This window comes from Drosophila pseudoobscura, chromosome 2 (assembly GCF_009870125.1).
Source record: "Drosophila pseudoobscura strain MV-25-SWS-2005 chromosome 2, UCI_Dpse_MV25, whole genome shotgun sequence".
Classification (NCBI taxonomy): domain Eukaryota; kingdom Metazoa; phylum Arthropoda; class Insecta; order Diptera; family Drosophilidae; genus Drosophila; species Drosophila pseudoobscura.
In genome coordinates this window covers 20,670,475-20,689,196 of record NC_046679.1, presented here as the reverse complement: position 1 = coordinate 20,689,196, position 18,722 = coordinate 20,670,475, and the positions used below count along the sequence as shown (strand labels likewise).

Sequence of the window (18,722 nt, the reverse complement as noted above, 5' to 3'; positions counted from 1 at the left end):
AAGAGCTACTCTCAAGAATGTAGGAGTGAATATCTGCTGAAAAAAGAATGAAAGATCTGTTGGATTGGTATGAAATATCATAGACCGTTGCTTAGCGATGAAAACGGATCTGTACCAAGAGATTGGCTTCAATTAATATGCTATGAATCGAAAGTTAAGCATAATTAAAGCCAAACCCTTTCAATAACCTTTCTTTCACTCTTTTGTTCTGTGTTATTTGCAGAATCTTTGACCAAAAAAGAACCCAACATTCGCATTTTGCACACCCACAGAGCTTAGGCGCCACGAACAGGAAGTACGAGTTATTGCCCCGCAATTTCTGTACATTCAAAGTCGACGAAACATTAAATAGATTTCGCTGTCACCGCGCAGCAGATCAAATCTGAGCAGAGCAGAGCAGAGCAAAAGCAAAGCAGATCAGATCGTGGCAGGTCCGGGGCAGAGCTGCGCGAACTTGATTTACTATAAAAGTTGACGTCTGTTTCCAGAAAAGTATCATTCGCAGCTCAAGTTCACTTCTGTAAAGAACCCAATCGGCACAGCACAAACACACCTCCCAAAATGGCATTCAAGGTAAGTGCTCTCCCCCACAGAGTGGATCGATCGATGGATTACCACGCCTCACTCTCGCCTCCCGACTGTCCTCCTTCTTGCAGTTTATTTTCGCCCTCGCCTTCGTGGCCGTTGCCAGCGCCGGATACGCCGTTCCCCAGGTGTACCACGCCGGCCCAGCGGTGGCCACCTATGCCCATGCCGCGCCCGTGGCCGTCGCCCAGAAGGTTGTGGTGAAGGCCGCCGAGGAATACGATCCCCATCCCCAGTACCGTTTCTCCTACGGAGTCGATGACAAGCTGACCGGCGACAACAAGGGACAGGTGGAGGAGCGCGACGGAGATGTCGTCCGCGGAGAGTACTCCCTGATCGATGCCGATGGTTACAAGCGCACCGTCCAGTACACCGCCGACCCCATCAATGGATTCAATGCCGTCGTGAACCGTGAGCCCCTCGTCAAGGCCGTCGCCGTTGCTCCCGTTGTGAAGACCATCGCCGCTCCCGTGGCCCACTATGCTGCTCCCACCCACTACGCCGCTCCCGCTGTTGTGAAGACTGTGGCTCCCGCCTACCACTCCTATGCCGCCCCAGCTGTCGTCAAGACCGTTGCTCCCGTGGCCCACTATGCTGCTCCTGCCCAGTACACATCCTATGCCGCACCTGCTCCCGTGGCTCACTATGCTGCTCCTGCTCAGTATACCTCCTATTCCGCCCCAGCTCCCGTTGCCCACTATGCTCATGCCGCCCCAGCTGTTACATACTCCGCGCCCGCTGCCCACTACTCCACGTACGCTGCCCCCGCCGTCAGCTACCACCACTAAGGATCGTAGGACTCGCAGGACTTGCAGGACTCTGAGTTGTACATAGAATTGTTGACTTTATTATTACTGTACATTTATTTATTGACAGCACCAATAAACAAAATGCATACGACATACATATCATGAACAAAGAAGGAGATTTTTCATTGAACTTTTAAAATGGTCTCCTTTCGCTGAGTTCAGAGAATGGTTAAATGGAAGGATTAACTTCCGAAATCAGCTTAGGAATATTCAATTATATCTTCAAGTAAAGCCACTGCTATTCAGAATCCACAAGTTCTTACTCTCAGTTCACATTCCACAAGTTCCATTTAAAAAACTCTCCTTTCGAGCAGATTTCACATTTCTCTGGAAATCCGTGGGTTGCCTGGCTGTAAAGGACCCCTCAAAGGTCGTTCACATTATCCTGTTTTTCTGTTTTATTTATTTGCTGTTCGTTTTTTATTTTCAGAACTTGTTTTTGTCGGACAACGGAAAAAGTTCACAGACCAAAAAGGATTGCTGCTGCAATCGTACTCGTAGAGCGATGCAATTCCTTGCAGTCTCGCCAGGACTTTTGTTTCGCGATCCTTTAAGGATGCGATGCTCATTCGAGGGCAACGAACTGCTTTGGCCTGCTTGATCGTTCCGCTGACGATCCCTATCCCTATCCCTATCCCTAGACCCCCTCTGTCTGACGGGGCAGACAAAATTCCTGTGCTTTTGTCTTGCAGATTTCCATTTGAATGGACGAAGGACTCCTCCCTACCACAATCGCAAAGAATCCTTTGCCTCGCTTTTATCTGTTGTTTGTAATATAAAACGGAAATTATGGGGTCATGACTTTACTTGCATGAATGATAAATACTAAGGGGAACATTCGAATCAGTTTCATTTTCAGTTTCGCTTTTAGTTCTAGCTGAAGTTTTAAGGGTTCTCTGGGGGTTCTGTTCTGTTCTGTTCTTCTTCCGCTAGTTCTTCCCACAGTTAAATAGGAATTTATGTGGGACTGGGGTCCATAGAACACCTGCTGTTGCTGTTCGTCGCTGTTGAAGAACAATTCTGGAGTCTAGAGGGGCGATCCAAGGTTAGAGGTACTCCAATCTCAACTAGCCAACTGCTGGCATCGCTTAGCCCCTTTTGCCGATGCGATTTAACTGACTAATCAAGTGGAAGATTTCAGATTTTTGGGTGCTGTGCTGTGCTGGACTCTTCATCGATAGCGGCCGTAGCCGGAACCCTTCTCAACTTCATCATCATCATTATCAGCCATGGAATATACAGCCCAACAACAATGAGAACTGACAATGCAACCAGACAAAAACAGAAAGCACAAGCTCTAAAAAACAAAAGGAGAGAGAGACCAGAAAAAACCCGATCAAGTGAGTTTAAGGATCGTCGAACCTCAAGCAGGGGGTAAACTGGCTTTCGGCCTCTCGTATAAATAGTGCATCTCCGGTTCTGGCGGCTCATTCAGTGTTTTGTGTTGAGTCCAAGAGGTTGGGCACAGGAGCAGCTTGCGATCGCGCTTTGGGGTGTAGCCGGACCAGCAAAAACTTCACCTTTTGGATAACGTACTTTTCGGATGCAGTTGCGCCCAGTCCATCAAATGGCAGATGTCTAGAGGTAATCCCATCCATTAGGACCAATTATAAAAGAATTAACATTTGAGCTCTTGCAGATTGCCCTTCTCTTAGATGTCAGCCATCGGCGTACTCGAAAATAATGCCAGGAAAATCCTTTCGATTTCGGTCCAGTCACAGCCGCCTCTTCCAACAGCACCACTTCCAACAAATCCTCTGCACAATCCACACACACACACAAAAACCATTCTAGGACCAGAACCCAGACGGAGCTAGCTAGCCTCCTGGCCCACACACCTTTTTGGCCCTCATCACGAAACATTGAATCGTTGGAAGGTCGCACCACACCCATCCATCCATCCATCCATCCATCCATCCAGCAACACCCCACCAAACGTCGTTTCGGAACTTTGGACAAAATTCACATTTGTGTTTAAGTTTAGGTGTAAACAATAAACAAAAGAACAACAATAGGCTACCAAAAAAAGTAAAAAAAAAAAATCGAAAACAGAGTATTGTTTTTTCTGGATTTTGTAATAGAATTTCATGCTCTCAGAGGAGTTCAAAGAAGCTCCCAAATGATATGATCAAAGTTTGCTAGATTTTTGATTAACTAACAATCCTCAAGGCACTCAAATCTCAAAAACATTCTTCTCCCTTTTGGGACTTTTACTTTTCTTTGGGCTTGTGATCAAAGAAATCGCTGAACAAAATCTATGAAATCATTTCGTTAGCAAGAAAGGCCGCAATGCTAACAATAATTGTATGTATATCAAGGTCAGAGCAAGAGGCAAAGCCTATAACTATGACAGACCCACCATGTGAGTGCCCCCTGTACAGTCAGCAGATTTTAAAGGTTTACGGCACACACAGGTGCCACTGCTACTGCCAAAAAAAAAGCACAATAAAATACATACATCAAAAAGGGGCAAAAAAGGGTAAAAAATGTCTAAGAAAAATGATAAGTGAACTGGTTTTTTTTGGTGTGTGCAAGTTTAATTGGCATTATTTGAGACAGCAGCAGCCTGGTTAAGCAGTTGGGCTATGGGCTTTGGGCTGTGGAATTTGTAATTGTAATGGCCATAAACAATTTCCAACTATTCCGCTTAGCCGTTTGTGAATTGCATTCGCCGCGTCGATTAACATAAACAAAATTCCGAGTGGAGTGTTTCCTTCAGAAATTAAGCAAACCAAACTAAATTGTAATTAACAAGCTCCACAGCTTATCTTTTTTTCAACAGTTGTCCAATAGATACAATATATCTTCAAGATACGAACAGCGGCGACCTGCTGACGGCCAGCTGTTGGCTACTGAAGTGATTATTTTTATGATTTTCAATACAAATTCGTTTCGTTGTGACCTTAGAGCTGCTGTACTGTGGAATCGTGCTACAGTGGTCTGTTAATTAAATTAATTTAGCCGACAGTCGGGCAACTCCCTTTTCATAGAGGAGGTCCATGTCTGTCCAGTCCTTTGGGGAAAAACCAAACAGCCAGACATTCTGTGACATTATTTAGGTTTTAGCCCTGCACTCGACATGGACACGGATACGGATATTGGACGGACATCGACAGGGACACCCAAACAGCGCTCAACCAATTTCCAGCAAACACTCGGCCCTGGTGATCAATCTTAAATTTTCACCGCTACTGTCAGAATTGTGCGTAGTCGACGACATGGGACTGGGACTGGGACATGTGCATCATGTGGCTTAGTTGTTCCTGGTCCAGACACTCTGTCTCTCCCGAATATACCTTAAAACGTTGACAGGCAAAACCCAAAAATGCTGGTTGACGAATGAGCCTCGGAGTCGGAGGCCCTCTCCCCGGGGAAAAAGCTGTTGAAAATGCTCTCTGTTCTGTTCTGTTATGCTCTGTTCTTCTGTTTGCCTGCATCTCATGGATTGTTCAAATGAACCATGAATGTTGGCACTTTCCTTAATCAAATCAAAACGAAAGTATTTTAAAAGTTATCCCTGAATTTAGGTTGAAATTTCATGTTAAGTCTAGGAATTTCTTGAAGTATTTTTTTCGCCTTTTAAAAGAGATTTGTTTCAGCCATTGTTTGGCATTTGGAATACGTAATCCCAAAATGTTGAAAAGCAGCGGGATATGGCCTCAAGTTCCATTTCGAACCCCAACCATTCCAGCCATCAATCATCGCTTGTCAATGGCTGTGGACGTCTGCATGTATTGCTTGCTCCCTAAATGGCAGATTAAGGAAACGTATATGTACAAGATGTGAACTCAATTGCTGTTTCATATTCATATCTTAATTAGTTTTTATTCTTTCTCCTTACAAAGATGTATATTTAAGCCATATTTATTTAATTATTTAATAGTTATAGTGTATTTTTGTATAGGGGGGAAATTTAAAGGCAACGTACAAACATTACAAACATTGAAATAATTGAGTGTGTTCCTTAAGACTCTAAATCATAGTTCTTGAAAGAGAAATTGCACTTGAATCGCGGAGGAGGGATTCAAATTTTGATTTCGATTTATAAACTTTTGATTTAAGCTACTTTTAAATATTTACAAAATCAACAAAAGAATAAGAAATTAATTTGATTTGCTTAGTTTTAAGAGAGACTTTGCTTGTATTTAAATATTTGTTTGATTAGTTGTTGAATTTTTCTAGCTATTTACAGGTTTACCGGTGTTTTCTTTTATTTCTGAATGGGAGAATTTTCTGTTTGACTTTTAGCCAAAAGCAAAATTTATCTTTATCCTAAGTACAGATGGAATAGAACTCTTTAGGGTTAATTCTTAGGAATAGTATTTACAGATATGTGCGCTATGTGGCTACAACATCGAAGAGAAACACAGATACACACACACACTTACACACTTACAGACAGACAGGCAAACGGGGAGGGAATTAGGCTAGAACTGTACAGTCGCCTCTTCCTACACGAACTAACTGAGTTGGTAGTACTCGGGTGCAAAGTCATTGGCCAGATTACTCAGGAAATTGAAATCCGATGAGCTGTTCGAGTTCTCCAGGCCACTGATCGCAGCAGCTCCGCCGGCACTGCCTCCGCCACTGACAAAAGCCTGACTCTGGACCGCCGGTCCCCCGCCATTCAGTGCAAAGCCATGGATATGCGATGGCGGCGGTGGTGGAGGAACAACACCCACTCCTACACCCACTCCAACGCCCACTCCCACGCCCGCTTGGACTGCTGCTGCGGCAGGATTGTGGTGGGCATGGAGATGGGCATGCGCCTGCGCCTGCACCTGAACATGATGGTGGGGGTGATGGGTGTGCGTGTGCGTGTGGGGCGGTACAGGGGGTTGTTGACCCGCCTCGTAGTAGCCAACACCAACACCAGCACCCGCAGAACCAGCGCCAGCGCTGCCTGGACCGCCGAAATTATTGTAGCCATCGCAGTTCTCCATCTGCAAGCCGAGAGCGCTATAAGCCTCGCCCGTGCCCAGGTGATGCATGTGTCTGTAATGAGAAAAAGGAGGAAATATGTAAAAAATAATCAAATTGAATTTGATTTGAATTTGAATTCAAAATAAAACGGTTCAGCAACATATGCTGCTAAGAGGATGTTGCGGAACAGTTTTAAGATTTCAGGTTCAATTTATCGCCGCTATAGTGGCGCCATTCGTGCTACATTTTACATGTAGTCGAGACAACTATTACGGCACAGCACAGACAACAACCGCACGAGAATATTCAACAAAATCGTTTCAAGTCTACTTACTGCTGATGATTAATGGGAGCCTGTTGGTGTTGCTGCTGTTGTTGAAATACCACAGACTGGTGTTGTTGGTGAGCCTGCGCCTGCGCTTGATGTTGAAAACTCATGTTGTCGTAGTAACCACTGTTGAAATTGCTCGGTCCGTTGATAGGTGGCGTCTCAAAGTCGCCAACGTGGTGGTGTTGTTGTTGCTGCTGCTGCTGTTGGTGGTTCATGTATGCACTGCCGTTGGCGTCGTTGTAGTTGTAATAAAACTGCTGCTCGTGCTGCTGCTGCTGCTGGCTGTTTTGGTGGAATGTGGCAGCATTGGGTTTGGGACTCAGATACTCGCCCGCGTGCAGCGACTGTTGCTTGTGCGGATTATTGTGGTGCGGCGAGGCGGCGAATTCAATATCGTATTTGCCATAATAGTCCTGTGGCTGTGGCTGCTGCTGCTGTTGCGGATGCAGCTGCTGCTGCTGTTGCATTTGTTGCTTTGGACTAGGATAGTAGCCAGGGAAATAGCCACCAGCTGAGGCACCTCCACCGCCGCCGGCACCAACATTTCCACCACTACTGCTATCGGTTAGGGGTGTGGGCGTGGCAATAGAATTGGCATTATTCTGGTAACGTTTCTTGCCCTTTGTTGGGGGAGGATTGGCGGAGGCGATGACGGCATCCGAGTCCCGCCGAAAGCTGACCAAACTCGGCGTAGAGCTCTCATAGCCAAAGGGCGATGCCTTCGATGAGGTGGACACTGCCTCTTTTTTGATGACCTACAGAGAGATAGAGGATCCATTTGAAAAAGGATTTTCAGTCAGAGAATATGTGTTGATCCTTACCTGATTCTCATCTTTCTTCTTGACTTTGATGGGACTGCTCTCCTCGATGTCCTCGTCGAGGCTGACACTGGAGGCCACACTGGAGTCGGCACTGATCACATTCGAGGCGGATACGGTGGTGCTGCCAAGCAGATTCGAGGAGATGCCCGTTTCCAAAGAGGAGTTGGGTGTCACTGAGCGAAAGAGATGTTCGATATGAGTTCTAATCCAAATCTTTGACTTGAAAACACTTACGACTTCCCGCACTGGGATTATTGTTGGTGGCACTCGGCGTATTATTGTTGTGTCCTCGGGAATTGGACGTCGAATCGGGTATATCATCGGAGGGCAGTTCGCAGCCTTGACACGATTTCTTCGAATTGGAGTCTGGGCATTAAAGGTAAAACAAAATGCGAATCAGTAGGTATATAGCTGTAGAAAATTGATGATTTGTTTTCATAAGCTGGAGCTGAAGGCTGGAAGGCAGAGGACCAAAAACTCTCACACGAAAGGGGTTAGGGTTAGCCGTGGCATCCCACCACTGACAATGATTGATAAGCTACAGCATCTTTTACTCTTCTCCTTAAAAGCCTCTCAACTCAACGAAAACCACAGGCGGAAAAGTAAAAGTGGAACAACTTGTTGGATGAACCTGGACCTGGTGCCCAATGGAAGGGTTCCATTGAGAGTGCGGTACAGTTTCATGTATCCTTTAGGGATGTATGTCAGAGGTGTGATTGGAAAGCAAGGAAATTTCCTCTTAAATCTAGTTTTATTTATATAAATAATATACATTTGCTTTACTTACTGCTATCGGATTGATCATCGTCGCCTTTGAGGCTGTCTTTGTTGTCCTCATCGTCTGTTTTTGAGAGCGTTTGCCGCTTGTGTTTCATGCGGCGGTTTTGAAACCAAACTTTTACCTGCAAGACACCAAAATTAGATTAGTTCAAGGCGTCAAGGTGTGCAATTAAAAAGTAGAGAAGAAGCAGGAGGGCAGACACAGGAATGAGAGGAGGCAGTACCCGCCTGTCAACCCTGTGCTGCATGCAATTTGTCAGCGAAATAATGGAATTCCTTCAGTGCGAGTGCAAGCTGCTGCTGCCACAAAATGGATTGGCGGAATACATTGGAATACATTCTGCAGAGCAGAGAGCTGCACTGCACTGCCAAAATGGGGGAACGGAGGGAGCGACTCACCTGTCGCTCGGTTAGATCCAGGCTGGCTGCTATCTCGATTCTCCTTGGGCGGCATAAATATTTATTGAAGTGGAATTCCTTCTCCAGCTCCAGCAGCTGGGTGTTCGTGTACGCGGTGCGGAGGCGTCGGGGCAGGCCGTTTTCTGGAACGAATTCAGCTGCAATTGAGAAATTGCATTTTGTTCTTTGAGACTTTGGAGAGTGAATGTGAATTTTTGCTATCTTTTCTGCTTGGGGTTTCCAAACCATACCATATACCATCGACATTCCTGCATTCGCTGTGTCCTACAAGTTTTCTGGAAATCCTATCTATCTCTTTTTCGTGTAATCAATCCATCAGTTCGTCACCGAGCATAACTAATTCAATGGAAATGCTAGCCAACTATGGCAGTAACTTTTCCAAAAGATTCTCCACCACTACCTTCCGCCCAAAAAACACAGCACTGCAGCTGATGCCGCCGCGGCGGTAAGTTTCGCTTTTTCGCAGTTCGGGAAATACCTCCGAGAGCGTTAAGTAATTAACAAAAATCTAATCAATCAATCGGTGATGGAGAGACATGGCCACAGAGCCGCCGCCGCTGTGGCTCTCAAGTAGTTTGGCTACCGAACAGAAGCCGCAATCAGTTGAGGCAGTTACCAGCATGGGAACATGGCTTCCAGGCGGCAGGGCAGGGGGAGATGAGAATTTCATTTGAATAAAGTGTGAGATGAGGGAAATGCTGCGCTACACGGAATGATATTCATATTTTGACTGTGAATCCATGGAAAATCATTGTTTGAAATTTCTCTTGTTTCAATAAGGGATTTTACCGTGAAAAGTAGGCGAAACCACCCTGAATTCGTTGTAGTACCCAAAGACTATAAGGATATAGCCTATTCCTGAGATTAGGGTCTCTTTTGAAGAGATTAAGACCAGTTTAATAGTAGAATAATAGCAGAAAAAAGAATACTGAATAACAAATAGGAACTCTCATGGAATCAAATTAATTCAACTAAAATTCTGGCTAATTTAAAAATACTAAAAGTACTGAAAATACAAAAAAAAAAAACTACTAAAATACTAGCATATGTATATTTAATAAAATCAAATTAAAAATACCACTAAAAATACTTAATAAAATACCAAAATGCACGAAAAATATCTCCCTCATGTGGTATTTATGAGAATTGCATAGAACGACACAAAGAAAATATAAATTTGAGTACTGCTATACCTTCCCGCAATCTGTAGGGCTAGTGCTTATATATTTTTGATCGCCCAAACTTTGCTTTACCTCAAAATCCCTGTACAGAGCCCAAAAATCCTCCCACTAGTACCCACAAAACTTTCCTCTTTCTAATGATGGAAGATCGGGGAAAAGAAAAGTTGTTTCTACTTGAACGAATTGAAATAAATGTGCCACCGAAATAAAATTCGCATTGAGTAGTAAAGAAATGCGCATATCATTTTAGGAAACACTGAACATTTGATTCCCTTACCCCGCCACCCCACACCTTCCCAGTGAGTTTCTCCACACCTTATTTGCATTGATGCGATTGCAAAAAATATTTTTCTTATATTTTCGCGACTTTTTTTTGGTTTGGCAACAGCACACAAATTTCCAGTTGAACGAGCTGCGTAAACAGAGTCTCAATAGCGGAAAATGGCAGCAGTGGGGGCGGGAGGACCAGGACCAGGAGCCAGGAGCCAGACATAGACACTGATTGAATTACAGATGCGAAGCGAACACTCGGGGTTCCTTCATCAATACTCGCAAAGCGGATGCCATAAACACCACCTGGTGGGGCACGGCCACGGCACACACACAGCAGGGTGGGAAGAGGAGAGGAGAGGCCATTTCCCCAGAACGAACGCCCGGAGGCGGGAGCGTGGAGTGCGAGTACCGTGTACTTTGGTTACTCGTACTTGTGCGAAAAGTGCCCAGAGATATAGATACGGAATGAAAGCATAAATTTCGCACAAAAGTTGCAGCCGAAAACTGTTTACGAGCCAGAGGGCCACCAGGCGCAGGCAGGGCACGGCACGGCACGGCAGGCACTCAGGCAGAGCCCAAAACGGCAGTCAGCCAGAGGGAAAACTGAAAAGTAAAGTGCACAAAAGCAGAAAATATGATTTCCTTTTTGGCGACGACAAGCAAAAAGATAATTTTCTAAAACCCGAACCCAAGCCCCTCTCGAAAGTGCCACAGAGAGAGAGAGCGAGAGAGAGTGGGAAAGATTCTAGGCAGAAGCCAAGTTGAGTGCAATTTCTGCAGCCTGGTCAAAATGGAATCCATAGCGAAAGCATTGCACCACCCAACACCACCCAACACTGCAGTCCCAAAAGCAAATGACAGCTGCCTGCTCTGCCTCTGGTTCTGCCTCTGGTTCTGGTTCCTGGCTCTCTCTGGCTCTTTTCTAGAGGTGGCTTGGAAATTACAAAATGAATTTTGTTTTGTCATGGCCCCAGAGATGAAGGAGGAGGCAGAGAGGCGCCCAGCCGTAGCCGTAGCCGTAGAGACATTGGAAATGTCATCAGCATGGATGAAATGCCGGAAAAGTCAAAATGGAAACTTATCAGCAAAACTACAAACGAAGGAGGAGGATACTTTGCAGCAGCTTTTCGGGATTGGATTGGGTTTTGTGGCAGGACTCAGGGATTGCCTTCAACTTAAATATTAGAAATCATCAGTTGGTTATTGTTTGCTCGTAAATCTCCTCCTTTTTGGTTGGAAATAAAATTAATTTCAATAGCAACATTCAAGCAGACAGCAGAGGAAGCACTTCTGCATGATTTACAGCCAGTCCTTTTTGGGAGGAATAGGGATACACTTATTAACTGCTTCAACAGCATCGTTTACATGTTAACACTTAAACGCACTCGTTGTCCGCTGTCCACTACGACCGAAGGACCTTCTTCTGCTGCTGCCGCTGCTGCTGCTCCTGGGAAATTTATGTTTCTATTTGGGGAAACCCACAAAAAACCTGCCAGAAGATGCCATGGCAAAGCGAGGCACATTTAACGCATTTGCCGCACCTTTGGTCTGGAAATTAAAACGAGCGTACATTTTGCAACAATTGCACAAAGATGGCTGCTAAAAAAAGGGAATACTATAATCAGTACAGAGGGAGAAATCAGCCAGTATAAACCCAAGAGATCTGCAGAAGGGAGACCATCAGAACTGGTCCTAAAAATCTCATTTAGTTCCTCGCAGTGTATATCCCTCACCAGTTCTTCAAGTAAATCATCTGTGGTCTCTCCCCCTCACATGCCAAGGAATTTCCAGAATGAATAGTATGTACACTCGTGTGTCTATTTGGTCAACACTAACTACGAAGTACATACATAAGTAGATGGTAGGATGGTGGTATGGGGGCTTGTGTATAACCATTTTTTGGGCTCGACCACTTGCACATGACCACAGTCCATAAGGATGCACATTAAGGACATTTGCGGCCGGGTCAGAGGACAAGAGCGGTCAACAAGGTGGGACACAGACCCGGACCCGAACCCGTACTCGGACTCGGACCCAAGTGGCAAAAAATGACCTCAATTTATCTTGTAAATTTTCGTGTTGGTCTAGCCAGAGGAATGGGGAAACATTTTCCTTGGCCAGCTACATTCCGTCTGATTCTTGAGGTTCGTTAAAGCTTTAAGACTTTGAGCAAAAGTATCTGACAAATTCAATCAAAGGGGTGGCACAATAAAGAAAAAAAAAGCTAAGACTTGGATAAGACAATGCCGATGCGGCATCAGTCAGAAGTCGGTAGCTGAAATGCCAAATGCTGATGCGCGTTGCAGTAGAAATTCTCATTCATTCATTCAGCAGCAACAGCAGCAGTAAAAAAACGAGATACAGATACAGATACAGCAACAGCTACAGCAACAGAGCTACAACAGATACAAATATGTAGCTGCTGGATATATCTTATTGTCGGTGTGGGCCGACCGACCGAATGCGCAAAGAGCAGAGAACCATTAATCATTCCGGCCAAAGGAAGACAACAGCCAACAGACAACAGAGACAGCGAACGGAGACGACGATGGAGCTGTGGAAAAAGTCAATTTCTCATGGAAATATTTTGTACGAGTATCTGCTGTTGTCTCTCCACTTGATATGCATTCAGAACTAAACCAGCTCCCAGATACAAACTACAAAAAAATGGGAGCACCCAAAAGATGGGAGTATAAATATTTTATTGGATCCCAACCAGCCCACTCGAAAGGAGCATCTCGAAGAGAAACAAAGGATATGCGAAAGGCTACGAAAGTCTTCAATCATTTAATTGTGGCTCTTGATTGACAGTTATGCGAAAAGTACAACCCAATACTTCTGAATGGGCCCCGGGTCCTTGCCATTGGATTAGTTTTAATTAGCGAAGCAAGGAAAAAGGGTTGAGCCGCAGTCCGGGGCGGGGGGAAAACCCATCCACACTGGCCGGGCGGCCAGACAAACATTTCCGCTCCAAAACTTTACTTTAATGCCACGAAAGAGAGCTGCCACAGTCGAAAAAGATAAATTAGAGAAATATATTTAATGACTTTTCATGACCAGCAAATGTCAACAAAACAGCAGACAAAACTCTGAACTGAACCCCCGGAGGAGGATTGTTTTGATCAGGAGACAGTGTTTTGGGCTGGAGGTGTGAAAATTTTTGATTAATGTTTAGGGAAATGTGGAAATATCTTAGGGAAAGGTATTGTAAGAGATAGGATCTCTTGAAGAGCTGCTGAACCTGTATTTTCGAACGAAATTATAGCATGAAGTTTTCATTCACATATTTTGGAGGTGGAAATTCAAATATTCCATCACAAATTCCCATTGGAAAAAGATACATGGGTATTTTTTATATGACACACATTTCTATACCTTATTTCATTCGTCTTATCAAAAGGCCATTAGGCCAAATAACTTTGAAACCATTTTAAAATTGTTTCATATTTGAATTGTGTTTGTTTTTCGACGCAGATTTTTCTCCGCCATTTTCCCATTCATTTATTTTCCAAAAAATTGAATGAAAAAGAAGCAGAGAGAGAGAGAGAGAGAGAGATATAATCAGGGGAAATACTTTAAAGCGGCACAAATTGAAAAACTTTCAACATGGCCCATGGACTTTTCCCTCTGTATATATTTATGATATTTACGATTATATATAGGGACAATGTCATTTCATACAAAAGGCCATGTGTTGTCGAAGGGAAAACAGAGACAGAGCGACAGAGAGAGAGAGACAGCGATATCTTTTGCTATGGAAATATGAAGGAAAGCTGTTTGGTAAAAACTTTTTTCCAACGCTTAAGCCTGGGTCCTCGTCCCAGCCCCTTTAGAGCTGGGCTGTCATTTTGGCCTGGTGCTGGGATTCTGGTGGCCTGGTGCTCCTTCTGCCAGACTTCCACATCCTCTATATCCTCCTCCCCCTTCTGCCACATCTTTCTCTTCGGCTGGGCTCAAAATATGAAATCCATCAGGGATGGATGCTAAGAGCTGTCAATCAAAATCAGCGAGGGAAACTTTTTTCCATCCCCGCGCTCTGCTCTCTCTCTCTTTCGCTCTCTCGCTGGCATATAGAAAATTTACATTTCCTGGCGCTCTACCATCCTCTCATCCCCTGGTGGATTATGTTTTTGCATGTCTGCCAGATTGAAAGCGAATTAAAAATGGGAGAAAAGCCGGCGAAAAAAAAAACTGTTTAAAGCTTCATCTCAGTCAATGGAAAATTAATGTCAATTTAAGAGCCCGCCCAGCCTCGATTCTCTCCATTCGGAAATTGATTTTCGTAAAATACCAAAACTAAACCAAAGCTCGACACGAATGCGATTACATGGAAAAGTACAGAGAGTCGGACAATACTTAGTTCCACCTTAACGCCCCTGTTAAAGATCCCAAGGCAGTCACGCAGGTGGACAGCCAAGGCAGTCTTTCAGGTGGAGATCCAAGGCAGAGTCTTTCAGGCAAAGCCCCAAAGGCAGTCTTTCAGTTGCAGATCCAATTGTATGTCCAAAGCAGAAGCTGCCATAACCAACAATAGACCCCATGACATGACATTGAGAGGCCTTCCATGGAAAGCCTCTCGCTCTCTCGCGGTTTTCGCAAACAATGGACAAGAAAGCGTGCCGACATAGAAATGAAAATGATTAGTCTCCTTGCTTCAGGTTGCATGAAAAATTATTTAACGAGTAAATTGTAAGGCAGCACACAAATGCTACTCAAACAATCTCACAGCCGCAGAAACAGATACAGATACAGGTCGGACAAAGACAAATACTGAAGCTGAAGGCCAAAAATCAGCTTATGATCGTTTGAAGTCTTGACACCTCCAAAAGCCGGCAGCCAGAGCTCGCTCTCTGTACAGTGAATGAATGAATATGAATGATGTGGACTAGAGATGGCAACGTGATTGGTAGGAGAGCGATAGGATAGGGAATCACGAATAGGTAAAGTGATCTTTGACCTTTGGATGATTCATATTTATATTAGTTTTAATCTGGAAAGACTTTCTTGGACTGAAATATTAACCATATTAAACAGGGTAAAGTGTTTACTGAGGATAAAGAAATATGTATATATCGGATAACTTATCATAATAGTCACAAATGCATTGAATTGCAGAACGATTAGTCTTTAAGATCGATTTCTAATGGCAAGCAACTCTGTTTTATGGAGATGGTAATGCCTTGAAGAGGCATTGACAGACAGAAAAAAGCATTCTTTCGATACAGTATCATTAATTTAACAACTTAATTCTTCTCCTTTGCTGAAGAGTGTGATTTTTGGCATACATTTTATAACTCTTCTGGGTTCTTAAGTAGGACCATTCCATTCGCTTTCACGATCGCTTGACACACTCGCATCTCTAACGACAGAGTCCAGAGCAGAGCACTGGCTAGGGCACAGCAATGGCCGACTTCTTAACAAAATATTTCTCTCTTTTTTTTATGATTAATCAATATTTTGTGTTTGAGTTGCACACAAAAGCGTCGCCAGGCAGCAAGCAGCCAAGTGGCAAGCGGCAAGCGGCTCAGACCAGAGGCTGACTGACTGACAGACGAACGAACGGATCTCTCTTGGGCATTTCTTTTCGGACGCTGGCTGCGGCAGCATTTGACAGATCAGCAGCGTGCGCTGACAGCTTTTGTGTGCCGTGTCTTTGCTTTTCTGCTCTGCTCTGCTGCCTTCTGCTCTTCTGCTTCTCTCTTTCCGTTTCTGTTGTTTGCTGTTGGCAATGCCTGAGCATAATTAATGATGCGCGATGAGGTTTTTGGCGGGGGGGACTTTGGCTTTGGCTTTGGCAATGGGGTTTTATTGTGCCCTGATCATCGCATTGGTTTCACGCCACTCCACGCCACTCGTTTGGGCTCTCTTTTCTATGTGAGAGTACATTTGTACTCTCCAGTGTACGATATTGATCTCTTGGGCTGAAATGAAGCTTGAATTCTGGCCTTTGATTGATCTGGCTACTGTTTCATTTTCACGGTTTATTGCTGATGAGTTATTGAACATGGAAACCAAAACAAAAGTCACAAGAGTCGGGGCTAATAATTGGTTTCGTGTGTGGGGGAATGGATGGTAGCAATGGGAGCCATTATGAATGGCATTTGAGCAGGGAATCGTATGACTTTTTCCCTTTGGAAGAACTTTTAATATATAACTTTTAAATATTTGTTTTACTATTGCTTTTCCCGGGAAATAATTATTTTTTTAGAGTTTTGTGTCTAGGAAATGTACTTTCAGTGAAGAAAGGAGTATTTCCCTTCTACAGTTAAATATCACTTCAATTTTTATGAAGAAATTTTCTTCTGTGAAACATTTTCATTGAGAATTACCTTCCTTAATTCTTGAAAAATGCACTAAAAGTCACTTTATTTTCATTTGAGTTTCACCAAAACAAATTGAAATATTCTTAGATTTTTCTTCTGCTCGATTTGCGGCACATTAAAATGCAAGTAATTCAGGCTCCACCCCCGACAGAAATAAGATTTCTTTCCGAAATGGGGGATAAGCAAAGCGCCAAATCATGGCTCGCACCACCCCAAAGGGGAAAAAAAACCACAAACCGGAGACGCTCCAGGAAATTGCCGCATTCCCTGGCATTCCTCTGACTCGACCTGTGGTCAGGCTTCAGCTCCGCCCCAAGGCGCAAAATGGAAAATATCTGCGAATGTCTTGCAGTGTAGGGGATGGAGGGGGCATGGAGTGGAGTGGAGCTCCAAGTGACTGGAAAAAAGTTGCCTTGAAACAACGAAAATAATGCCTCATTTTTTTTCTTATCGCCGCAATAAAGCAGAATAAACGCTTCATTTCCATTTGTCTCGCAAGTGGAATCGCCCCGCAGCCAACTTCAGAGTGGCCGCGTCACTTGTGGCAGTGGCAAGGGGGCAAGCGGGCCAGCGGGCCAGGGGGGATCTGTGGGCTGTTGGCCACCCAGTTGTTGGCTGTTGTCCGTCCACAGAAGGTCCGTCAGAAGGTAGTTCAATGTACATGGGGAAGGGAGGGAGTTGTGGCGGCAGCAAAGTACAGAAAAAGTAAAGAAATAAAATAAAAACCGTTTACACGCGGAGCTTTCTTGCGTACTTCTTTTTATACACTTTAAAAGGGGTATAATACTTTTGGAAAGGGTGTTTGATGGAGAGAAAAGTCGGGACTTATGAATCCACAATCCACAATATAGATTTTTATAGGTTTCGTTGCATAGACCCCTTTGCAGAAAGAATTCTTTACTTTCTAAACATAATCCAACAAAATTTGAAAAATTACAATGTAATACAGTTTTCTATAACGTTTTTGAAAGGTTCTCCATATCCAAACACTTCGAAACTTACAGATCTTAAGGGTATCTATAACTTCGCCTCTCTACAAAGCTAACTTTTATTTTCTTTTGCTCTTTTTTCATTTGGCCATTTTTCCTGTTCTTTGGACCTTCCTCTCCTCCATCATCGTTGGTTTTCTTTTGCCACTTCTTGAAGCGGCATTTTTATCGCATCGCAAGTTTTGCTGCTTATTTTAAACACGAACAGCAACAACAACAACAGCAACAAGAACAGTCCGAACCGGCGGCAAGAAAAAATTATATTCATTGTGGAAGAAAAAAAAAACAGCATTTGGAAAAAGAGGAAAAGAAAAAGCAAAAGTCACTTCCGGCATGCCAAAAGGAAAACGCGAAAAGTCTGCGATGGCTAAAACTAGAAGAAAAAGAGAAGAATCAGAGACAGGGACAGGGAGAGGGAGAGAAGAAAGAGAGTGCGAGAGAGAGAGAGAGAGTGTGGAGGGGCTGTGACCAGAAGTAGAAGTATTTTCCACTTCTAATTAAATGGAAACTGGAAAACCTATGATATGACTGCAGTAGAAAGGTATTTTATGATATGAAATGATTTGAATATCTAAGAACAAAGAGCGCGAAAAATATATAAAGATAGATCAACAGGTAGATCTGGGAAGACGATCTTGGAACAACTAGAATGGGAAACTCTTCAAGGAAAAATCTAGTAAACGTTTAAAAGAATATACAAATAGTTGGATAGATAGATAATAGAAGATCTTTAAACAAAAGCCTAGAATATGATTGTTATATAAAAAATTTTTTGGTCGTCGTCGTTGTACGACATTTTACTCATATCGGCGCAAGTGAAGCGAGTGAGCCGGGGGTTGTCGCCCGAACAAAAGGAGTCCCTCTATTAGGAATATAAAAATAGACTCAAATAGATAGATCATAGAAGAACCACAACCAATAGAATGAGAATTTCTTCAAGAAAAAGTCTATAAGATTTATAAAACTTACAATCTTTCATTTGATATCTAATATACCTATTCTATTACAATATCCCAGACAAAATTTCATTGCCATATATCATTTAAAATTTACAATTACTCGTTCCATTACTTGCGTTCCATTAACTAAATACTTCCTTAATCAATATCCTTACTTAAAAGCACTCAACCTACTCCCATTTCGAACTTAATGACCTCTTGACCAATTAGCTGCGAGTATTTATGCACATTTTGCAACATTCTAACTAAAGCTTTCAGCACACCAGCCACTTAACAGCGAAAAACTATTTAAAAATGCTATAAATCTTCGGCCGATAAAATGGCAGGG

At 43.6% G+C, this 18,722-nt stretch overlaps 2 protein-coding genes and 1 long non-coding RNA gene across 5 annotated transcripts in view; 2 read left to right on the top strand and 1 right to left on the bottom strand.

Annotated features, from left to right (window-relative positions):
- Positions 1–465: 465 nt before the first annotated feature.
- LOC4802264 (larval cuticle protein A3A-like) lies at positions 466–1,487 on the top strand. Its single transcript, XM_001359182.3, has 2 exons — positions 466–573; positions 657–1,487. The coding sequence occupies exons 1-2, from the start codon at positions 562–564 to the stop codon at positions 1,371–1,373; spliced, it is 729 nt and encodes a 242-aa protein (XP_001359219.2). The 5' UTR covers positions 466–561; the 3' UTR covers positions 1,374–1,487.
- Positions 1,488–2,818: 1,331 nt separating this feature from the next.
- On the top strand, positions 2,819–3,443 carry LOC117184119 (uncharacterized). Its single transcript, XR_004469328.1, has 2 exons — positions 2,819–2,978; positions 3,034–3,443. It is a non-coding gene; the product is annotated as an uncharacterized lncRNA (long non-coding RNA).
- A 1,768-nt stretch (positions 3,444–5,211) lies between these two features.
- pb (homeobox proposcipedia) overlaps positions 5,212–18,722 on the bottom strand; it is a 35,099-nt gene continuing 21,588 nt past the window's right edge. For 2 of the 3 annotated variants that reach the window (XM_015182221.2, XM_002137645.3), the window contains exons 4-9: positions 8,649–8,806; positions 8,257–8,371; positions 7,704–7,835; positions 7,470–7,642; positions 6,652–7,403; positions 5,212–6,389 (exon numbers count right to left, since the gene is read on the bottom strand). In XM_015182221.2, coding sequence (XP_015037707.2) covers positions 5,855–6,389; positions 6,652–7,403; positions 7,470–7,642; positions 7,704–7,835; positions 8,257–8,371; positions 8,649–8,806 — 1,865 coding nt within the window. In that variant the 3' untranslated portion in view covers positions 5,212–5,854. The remainder of the gene's footprint in view (positions 6,390–6,651; positions 7,404–7,469; positions 7,643–7,703; positions 7,836–8,256; positions 8,372–8,648; positions 8,807–18,722) is intronic. The other variant, XM_003736652.3, reaches the window with a different exon arrangement.